Raw genomic sequence first — 11,132 nt, 5'->3', positions numbered from 1 at the left:
AGTTGGCGGGGTTTGGCATATCATTTATGAAATGATTGAAGAGTCTGGGAGATTGCCAAACTTGCATAAATTGCATTTCAGCCTATGTACCTATAAGATTATCGTCAAAAATGCGTAATATTTGCTACTAATGTGTGTTACCAGTGTTCACGTATGCGGGTTAAACATGGAAGATAAATTAAAAAAAAAAAATAGCGCAACGTGGCACGGAATGTGCATGTTGGGCATAAAATAAAATCACAAATTAAATTAATGGATACGGAAGCAGACAAGAGTAGGTTATATGAAACAGTTGTCGGTCGACGAGTGAACAATCGTGCCGCCTAATTTCCAGGTTATTCTATATCACATTTTTAAGCAAAAACGAACTTTCAAATTGCTTTTCTGAGAAATATACTGAAGTTGACATATAACAACCTAGAAATCAGGCTGCGATATGTCAATATACAGTTGCCCCGCCCCAATCTGGCACTAAAACAACCACAGGTACCCACAACTAGCTCGCTTGACAAACTCATAAACTTCGGCCGATGAACGTGGCAGTGAAGATCTGGGTACTGAAATAGTGGTAAAAGCTAACAGGAAGATAGGTATATAGCTTTCCATATTACAGATATAAACCAAATCCAGAATATGACAGCTCTATATAACAGTATTATTAAATCTACATTTCGCCACTTATGGGATGTTAATAAAGAAAAACATTTTTCTCGGTTTACTTCTTTAAGTGTATAGCATTTTCAGAAAAAGGCACACATTATAATTACCTCAAGATGGGTACAATTATTTTTACCATCATGGGAAATTCTTCAGAATGGAAAATTTGTTTGATATTAAAAACTTTCTTTCGCATCGTCAGCACTATAGTTCGGAGTAATCATAGTTACATAGCAGTGGAAAAGAGTGGAGGTAGGCCGTTAAGGTCTGACATTAAAAGATCACGTACTTATTTGTTTTCATTGAACTAATATAACTACGTGTAGATGGTGTTTTAAATTATGCATAGTAGATAACAGTAAAAATATCCGTTTATCTATAAAATATTGAAAATTTTGACATTAAACCATACTTACTTCATTTTTGATGTTCTATAGATTGGACAATATTTGTTATCAATAATTATCGTTTGTAATAGGCAGGGCTTAATGAATTAAAAGAAATGATCACCATCTGTAATATTAAGTATTCTTATTTCAACAAAAATAAATAAGTATAACTGAAATAGTGTGAACTATTTTAGTTGGATCGCCCATACTGTACACCTAAATTGTTATGGTTTGGTCGAGGCAGAGTTAACTGAATTTAAAAAAATAACTGGCATAATCTGCAAATTGTATTCTTAGTTCAATGAAAATAAGTAAAATTGACTGACAAATTTTAGTGTGCTATATTTATGTGAAATCCTTAATGCCTTCCTCCACCCTCCGCCACTGTTACATAGTGGTTGGACCAAAAGATACCTTGCCATACATAAGTATTTATAATTAAGTGGGTAAAAAACAGAACGGCTTTTTTTTTGATATTTTATTATTTTAAATTTAAACAATCGTAAAACTAGCTTGCTACACACTATTAATATCATCGTCATCATCAATAGCCTGGGTCGATCCATTGCTGGATTAAGGCCTCCCCTAGCGCCACGTACATCCACCGAACATTCTCTACTCCATTAATTTAATAATAAGTTATAATCTAGATACCAAAAATCAACTAACAAAGTTGTGTCAATATCTTTGTAAGTAAATCTTAATTTGTAAATAATAGAAAGAAGCCCGCTTGCTTATGACATACCGCATTGTGTCATAATACAAGTCTCAAATTTTATTCTTACTAACTACCAAATAGCAAATCATCCACCACTCTTTCACACTTCCATAAATTTTGATAATTAGTTGCAGATTATTGATTTGGTTGTAGCATTTTTACATGTAAGATGTTCAGTTTAGTTTGGGACAAACGCTTTATTTTTTCAGTAAAAATGAAAACAAATAAAATGGTCAAGAACAATAATTATTACAATATTAAGTGACCAATAATATATCAGGAACACTAATTAAAATATTGCCACATACAGGTTTCACAATTCAGTATTGCAATTAGTTGCAGTACGAATACAATAAAAATCGAATAATGTTCCAGAACCAGTAAGTATTTAAGATTATTAGGATATTTAAGATGAAAATCAATTTGCAATATTTTTAAAAACACGTTTTCGAGATTAGCAATTTGAGAGAATTTTTTAGAGCACACATCGCATTGATGTGGTTTTTTACCAATATGTGTCATTATATGACCTTTAAGATGAGCAATTCGAGAGAAATGCTTAGAACATACATGATATTTATGTGCTTTTAACCAGTATGTGTCATTTTATGTATTTTGAGATTACACATTTTCTGGAAATTCTTTAAACAAACATCGCATTGATGTGGTTTTTCACCAGTATGTGTCATTATATGACCTTTAAGATGAGTAATTCGAGAGAATTTTTTAGAACATACATGACATTGATGTGGTTTTTCACCAGTATGAGTCATCATATGACCTTTGAAATGAGAAATTTGAGAAAATTGTTTAGAGCATACATGACATTGATGTGGTTTTTCACCAGTATGTGTCCTTTTATGTATTTTGATATATTGAATTGAGACAAAATTTTTGAAACACACATCGCATTGATATGGTTTTTCACCAGTATGAGTCATTATATGATCTTTAAGACAAGACATTTGAGAGAATTGTTTAGAACATACATGACATTGATGTGGCATTTTACCAGTGTGTGTCATTTTATGTCTTTTGAGATCACTTTTTAAGACATATTTTTTAAAACACATATCGCATTGATGTGGTTTTTCACCAGTGTGTGTCATTTTATGTGTTTTGATTTCATTTGCGTTGAACTTTTTAAAACACACATCGCATTGATGAGGTTTATTACCAGTATGTGTAAATTTATGATTTTTAAGGTGAGCAATTTGAGAGAATTTTTTAAAACATTCATCACATTGATGTGGTTTTTCACCAGTATGTGTCATTTTATGTTTGTTAATATCACCAATTTTCCGGAAATTCTTTAAACAAACATCGCATTGATGTGGCTTTTCACCAGTGTGTGTCATTTTATGTATTTTGAGATTACACATTTTCTGGAAATTCTTTAAACAAACATCGCATTGATGTGGTTTTTCACCAGTATGTGTCATTATATGACCTTTAAGATGAGTAATTCGAGAGAATTTTTTAGAACATACATGACATTGATGTGGTTTTTCACCAGTATGAGTCATCATATGACCTTTGAAATGAGAAATTTGAGAAAATTGTTTAGAGCATACATGACATTGATGTGGTTTTTCACCAGTATGTGTCCTTTTATGTATTTTGATATATTGAATTGAGACAAAATTTTTGAAACACACATCGCATTGATATGGTTTTTCACCAGTATGAGTCATTATATGATCTTTAAGACAAGACATTTGAGAGAATTGTTTAGAACATACATGACATTGATGTGGCATTTTACCAGTGTGTGTCATTTTATGTCTTTTGAGATCACTTTTTAAGACATATTTTTTAAAACACATATCGCATTGATGTGGTTTTTCACCAGTGTGTGTCATTTTATGTGTTTTGATTTCATTTGCGTTGAACTTTTTAAAACACACATCGCATTGATGAGGTTTATTACCAGTATGTGTAAATTTATGATTTTTAAGGTGAGCAATTTGAGAGAATTTTTTAAAACATTCATCACATTGATGTGGTTTTTCACCAGTATGTGTCATTTTATGTTTGTTAAGATCACCAATTTTCCGGAAATTCTTTAAACAAACATCGCATTGATGTGGCTTTTCACCAGTGTGTGTCATTTTATGTATTTTGAGAGTACCAATTTGTTGGAAATTTTTTAAACATACATCGCATTGATGTGGTTTTTCACCAGTGTGCATAATTTTATGTCTTTTCAGATTACTATTTGCGCTAAACTTTTTAAAACACACATCGCATTGATATTTTTTTTCACCAATGTGTGCCATTTTATGTTTTTTAAGGTTATCAATTTGCAGAAAAATTTTAAAACACACATCACACTGATGTGGTCTTTTATCAATATGTGTTTTATATAACTTAGGTTGCTGAGACGTGCATGAAATGTAGTGACTATTTAGATGATTTACAGATTCAAACACTCCATAACAATTATTGCAAATAAAGTTACGTGAAAAATATGTAAGTCTTCTCAACACAATTCGAACCACCTTTGGCAAGTATAATTTCAAAACTTCCTGTTTTACGTTTAGTTCATCTGTAGTTATCTCTGAATATTGTATCATATTTTCTATTTTATTGGTTGAATCTGTTGTGTTGTTATTGGTCAGGTTATTGTCAAGCGTATCCTTTCTAGCTACGTCCAATGGAATATATGTTAAACAACGCTGGGAAGAAATCTACAAAAAGAATAGAGTAGGTATATTTAATTCAACAATATTAAAGCAAATAAAAATAAATTTTGTTTTAAAAGTTGTAAATGCTCGGTGTTTTTTTTTTGCTAAGATAGAACTTACAGTCGTGTGATGTGTGACACCCGTTGACTTTATGGGTCGTATGCATGAGATTCCCAAAAACCTTATAGGCTAGGTATATACTGCACGTTTGTATGCATGAGTACAAACGTAATTAGCTGTTAAGTGACGTCACGTATGTGACATCTCATGTTTCATGGTGTTCGTATTATAAAATTTCATTCCCCGATAAATAATTCAAAATTTTGAAATTGTTAATGTGTCTGAAAGTGTGTGAACGGTACCATATAAATTAAATAATTACATATGAATAATGATTATGAACTTTGAATAATTTATCAGCTATTTTATCACATTTATTTTAAAACTATTTTACTGTACGAAAGGATAAAGTATTGCTAGTAAACTTTTCCATTTGGTGGCAACACTGAATACATTTGGTGGCAATACTGAATATTGTTATGACTAACTTCACTTCACTTTACAAATTATGAGATGTCAAAACAGAATAAGAATAAATGACAGAAAATGCAAATGATTTAGATAATAATATGTAATGATCTCTGCATAATATTATCATTTATACCAATCACCGTATGACACTATTGATGTTTCCAGTGTATTTGAGAGTTGTGCCTTGTTTATTACAGTTATCTTACAATAATTAACTAGGTAGGTAGATACCATAATAATTTGAAAAATGCAGAATGCTTCCAATTGCATATTTTAATGCCAGATACAGCAGTAGTTACATATTTGTTCGGTCGTTTAGCGGTGATATTTTATCGTAATCTTACGTAAGTCCATCTTATCTCTCCATGAGAAACATTGCAAGCGAAATAGGTACGAGGAATTTTATCAGTTACCTACCTACTATCTAGATTATAGACTAGGGATCAAAATTATACGTATTTTGTAAACAGCACGACTAGGAACTGTTTTTAAATTTCGCAAATGTTTTACAGAGTCTACAAAATGAACAAGGGCCTCAAGCAAACGTTGCAATGAATGCAATATTAAAATGACATTTGAAAGTGACAGCTGAGGCAGCCATTTTGAATGGCGCGTGACGTCAGATTGCTTACGTCACAAACAGTGCTATAGGCTATATGATGGAAAATCGGTTAAATAGCTTATATAGAATTTGGGAATCTCATACATACGGCCCTATGACATTAATGATTGGTTAAGTCTGGCAAAGCAACACGAATAGAGTCACGTTGACAAATTTGCCAAATCTACCTATAAAATATGTTGTCGATTCGCGCAACCTATAATTATTGCATTTTCTCGCAAAATTGCTCTTTAGTGATTTAGCTCATTGTAGCTTAACGGGTTTGTTAGTATGGAAATATGCTGCATATGGCTTGAGACTGATCCTTAAAAGTCCCTTGATTGCATTACCGGACAATATTTTTTCTAAATTAGGCTGAAGATTGCGTTATGGAAAATTGATCAATAATATTTTTGAAAATATAATGACAAGCATCCGGGCGAAATATGCCATACCACTGCAGCACTCATCGATATAAAATTTAGGGGATAAGTTAGTTCCATAGATGGACCTGTCAATTGATCTCTAAAGTCATGCGATATTTTTTGCGGGTGTTTGTGAATTCACTGGCTGATGCCGGTAGTTAAGGGTGGACATGCTCAGCGTAGGTCAAAATGGCGGTTTTTTTGGTATTTTCAAACCATGATCCTGGACATTACTTAAACGTTGTAGAAAATCTATTTATATAATTTTGAAGCCTTATTATCCTTTATATTGATTCTAAGCTTTTGATGACTGCATAAAGTATTTTTATTACATAAAATAGTGTTCTTTTAAACTTCTAGCTCTAATGTTTTAGAATATAGTCATATTTCAGTACATCCATGTGCAGTGGTGTTAAGATTTTTTACAATTAATATTTTTTAAACGCATTTACCAAACTGTTAGTATAATTTATGTCGACATTATTATAGTGAAATATTAACGATAAAAAATTATATTGATAATCTCTGTGATCCCAAATTTGATAAGAATCAGGCATTTTATTATTCAAAAAATGGGCAAAATTGACACATTTGAAGATAATTCTAAAAATGCTAATTATAAGCTATGTCTTTGACCATTCAAGTGTGATAAACATCATACGAATAATAATTGCTTTATAATAAATATTGACTTAATTTTAAAGGTCTAGGTTTAAAAGAACACTATTTTATGTAATAAAAATACTTCATGCAGTCATCAAATGTTTAAAATGAATATAATGGATAATATCGCTCCAAAATTATGTAAATAGATTATCTACAACGTTTAAGGAATGTCCATGATCATGGTTTGAAAATACAAAAAAAGCTCTATTATCACTTACGCTGAGCAGGTACCCCCTTAAGCAACAATTGGCGCATTGAAAGCAAACATTATTCGTGTTATACAACTGGCAGTGTACGAAAAAAGTGTTCTAAATTGGGTGACCAGTATATGCTTCGTTGAGAACAGGTGCAGTGGCAACATACCCTAAATCATTTAAAAATGTTAATGCCATGCACGTCTGTCTTTCGAAATAAAAAAAACTATCAAAATTAGCTAGTGTTATATTTTTACGTACATATTCTAATAGCATGTATTTCTACTACACAGCCAATAAATGAAACGAGTTCTCGCACGTATTTTAAAATGACTTCATTAAAAAGTAAGAGCCGTTTCACACGAGACACTAGTATCTGGACACTGGCGTCTCTCTCTGAACAGTCTAAACACTGCACAATTGATAACATTCAAATTTATTTATTTTAGATATAAAGAACATAACAAATTTTAAATTTAAAACATTCACGACATGACATAAAATAAGTGTTACAATTGAAAATACAGAACAATGTGAGTTAATAATATAATAGGTAATAACATGAGAAATAAAATAACAAAAATAAAAGCAGATGGAAGCACACAGAGTGAACTATCGATAGACACTAACTTATAAAACAACGTCCACCTAAATTCACTCTCACGTAAGTGGAATATATCAATATCCTAAGCGATATCATTTAACATGGTTATTGCCCTCTCAATTTACATTACTAATAGCAGGTTAGTTTTTAACCTTGTTTTTAATGTTTTGAATGTTTTAAACGTCTGTGACTGATAGATGGTGTACGATACGTATTGTTGACGATTCCTAAAATAACTCCCGAATAACGCGAGAAATCGTTTAACGGCCTGCTCTAAATCCATGCTGCTCATTCATTATAGATGACCAACTTTAGATTAATACTTGAGTCGGCAATGAAATGACTCAATCCTTGGAGAAATCATGCTGTGCATGATCATCTCAAGAACTTTTGCTGGTGCATAGAGAATGGATACCGGCCTATAGTTTTCCACTGATGGCTCCGTACCACTCTAATGAATTGGAGTAACCTTCGACATCTTACATGCTTCCGGAAAGATACCCGTCTCTATTGTCCGGTTGAATATATATGAAAGTGGCATTTGAAAAAGTCAATACAGCCCTTTAAAAAAAATCTTGGGACACATGCGGTCCGTAAGAGCGGGTGTTCCTAATTATTTTAATAATTCTAAACACGTCACCCTCATCAATTGGGAAGATGTCACCGGATTGGGCACCGCATTATCGTTGTCTCTACATATATATGAACGCGACATACTTGTTTCTCTGTCTAAGCGAGCCCATTCATGCAGCGTCTCGAGACAATGGTGTCGCGTGTGAAACGGCTCTAAAATTAGAACATGTATTGCTAATTCCAACCTTCGATATAAGACTGCACCGAGGGAAGAAAAGAACACATTATACAATCGAATGAACCTGATGTATTGGCCTGTATTCTGAATAAGAACAACCCGGTTGAGGATCTTCAACATCACATAATGGGTCTATTACATCTTCAATAATCTCGCGCTTGATGACGGATAGTTGATCATCCGTCTCAGGTTTTATATTAGAAAGGTCCGATAAAAGATACTGAAAGAAACATTATGGTTAACACAGTAAAACCATTTTCACTTGAATGACTAATTATAGTCAAAATGAATTAGAAGATAACCTGCCCTAACCTAAATCACAAATGTATCGTAGCTGTCAAAATGTATAATTGAGTTATTTTTTAAATCAACGTTTAATATCATTGTATGTCTCTACGGAGTTTATAAAAAAGCAACATATTGTAATAATATACTAATCGTTGTTAGTCACAATACAGAGTGATTGTAAAAGAAATCAGTTTCCCAAAACTAACCTCGAAATTGCAACTTGAAACGTCGGCATTCTCTTGCTTTATATGAGTGCAAACTTCCGGGCTGATTGGGAGGCTAGTCTGCGTATCAAACAAAGGCTTGCCTTCTGTATCAGACTGTTCTCCATCACATTCTCGCTTTACGTCCATTTTAATGGTAAATATGATGTCAGGAAGAACGTGACAAGTAAGATCTGTTCAAAGTACATTAATTTAAGAGAAGTGTTGCCACAATACGTAATTATTTATTATGTATGGCCGAAATATTGAAAGTCTTTACTGTGTAAGCGATTAAACAATAAACTGTGTTTTATTGGATTTAAGTTTTGTACTATTCCATTTGTGTAGGTAGTTCTTTTCCACTCGGGTTTTGCCTTTCGACATTTTCAAGCACTACGCGTATTCACCAATGGCAAGTACACACTAACAGCGTATACTGTTACACCCATGACTATTAGACCTCTCCCGATAGTCTGAATTACGTCGTAATTATTAAGTGTAACCATGTCACCTGACCTCCTGTCAACAATGGGCGTACGTACGTCCAAAATTCCTTGATTAATTGTCAAAATGTTCAACATGTACTTAGCACGTAAGAATTGTAACTAATTATAATAATAGTAGGTCAGGAAAGAATGTGATTGTGCCGAATAAAAGAGACGAAAGCCAAAGAAATTAATTATTATTAGGGAGTATATAACCTCCAGCATTAGAGCAGCATGCACAAACTAAGGTTTCGTTCCTTAGGATAAGTCGCCGAAAGCATTACTTTACTATAGACAATCGTGAGTATAGAGTTAAGGAATCCTTAACCATTATACTACTTTTGTTATGAACACGCCCCCTTCTGTATTACCATTTACCACTGACAGCTGCTGTCAAAATAAATTCGCATGTCTATAAAATAGGCCAAACACTTAAATTCATTTAAAAATTCATGTCAATATGGATATTGATAGTGTTAATTCGTTTGGCATGTACCTACATGCAGAATATGCATGTACACAGTATGCAGTTATTGCGAACAATGATGTACACATGGTAGAATTCGCGCAAAATGCAGATAACATGGACAATCTCGAAAATAGACAACCCATCTCTTTTGTTTTCGATTGAAACACAATACTTAGGTACGATAATATTATATTGTGAATAATTATTGTCAACAGTCCTTAACTCATTCATTACTCATTATTAGGTAGGTAGTATATATTATAATTATAATGTTATGAGTAGGTAAAATTTCATAACAATATGTCGACAAAAAAGCCATTGAAAAAGATTAAGTGCCTCGGTACGATGGTTGACATACGATATTTTAACTACCTATTGCAAATTAAAACTGTTGAACAACTGTATAGCCTACTCATTTTATTTTTTCACATACTTAAATTTAAAAAAATGAGAAAGATTGGAAAAAACAATGCTTTGCACTTTGAACAAAGTGATTCCACCATGATCTCATACGTTTTACGACAATTTCATATATAGCTGACTAATTAGATTTATGAAGCAAAAAGGCCATAAACCATGATTTTACTTTACTATTTTAAACCTCGCTAACCTAATGATTAAATAAAAAAACAGCAATTTCATATAACAACACATATTTCACCACAGATTTGTAAATATGTAGTACTTAGTTTAACATAAATTAAAAATTCCACATAACATGTACGATGCAGGTAACATCCGTAATTTAATTTAAGAAATATAATAAATAAATCAAGAAACATTTAGTTAGACGTTTCATTCATTTACACATAAGCTGTCGTCTTTTTATAGAAAGTAAACTATTGCGCACTTCCAAAAACTGCTATTCTGGAGACCCACTGGTCAAAGGGGAATCTCCTTATAAATAACCATTTTTGTTGCGTAAATGAATTCAGAGGACAAAAAAATATTAAACAGAAAAGGTAGAGCTCGTTAAAAGTGATACATAATGTTTTAATTACGTACTTAAATCTTTAATTGTTTTATATAATATTTATTGTCAACACAATATGTTATTTTTATTTTAATTGAACTTGTATTTGTTATCTCTTCATAAATAAATAAAACTGTTTTACTTTCAAATTATTATTTATATTAAAATATTATAAAATAGAGCGTACACATTAACAATAAATATTTTTGCCCTATTTTATTTGTGTACAAAATTTTTTTTTAATTACTATCGAAAAAATACCAATCCCGGGATCACAATTTTGGCTCGGGATTGGATTCCCTACCCCTGAATACCCGGCAGAATTTTGCAACCGAGAGGATTTCTTAAACATTAAAGATTCCCTTGAATAAGTAAGTAAGCATCCTGCTAGCTACCATTCGAATACAATGAAAGCATTCATTAATTATAAT

The 11,132-nt window shown here is 32.1% G+C and overlaps 1 protein-coding gene across 1 annotated transcript; it reads right to left on the bottom strand.

Annotated features, from left to right (window-relative positions):
- Window positions 1-2,351: 2,351 nt before the first annotated feature.
- LOC147077354 (uncharacterized) lies at window positions 2,352-4,043 on the bottom strand. The gene is made up of 3 exons (XM_085941064.1): window positions 3,614-4,043; window positions 2,878-3,298; window positions 2,352-2,721 (listed from the first exon to the last, which is right to left on the bottom strand). Exons 1-3 carry the CDS (start codon window positions 4,041-4,043, stop codon window positions 2,352-2,354), a joined length of 1,221 nt encoding a protein of 406 aa, XP_085797190.1.
- Between the last annotated feature and the right edge of the window lie 7,089 nt (window positions 4,044-11,132).

Source organism: Rhyacophila brunnea, unplaced genomic scaffold (genome assembly GCF_057557595.1).
Source record: "Rhyacophila brunnea isolate RB1 unplaced genomic scaffold, BYU_Rbru_1.0 scaffold_13, whole genome shotgun sequence".
Lineage (NCBI taxonomy): Eukaryota > Metazoa > Arthropoda > Insecta > Trichoptera > Rhyacophilidae > Rhyacophila > Rhyacophila brunnea.
The sequence above is the reverse complement of the archived record's forward strand: the minus strand, read 5'-3'. Positions and strand labels throughout refer to the sequence as shown.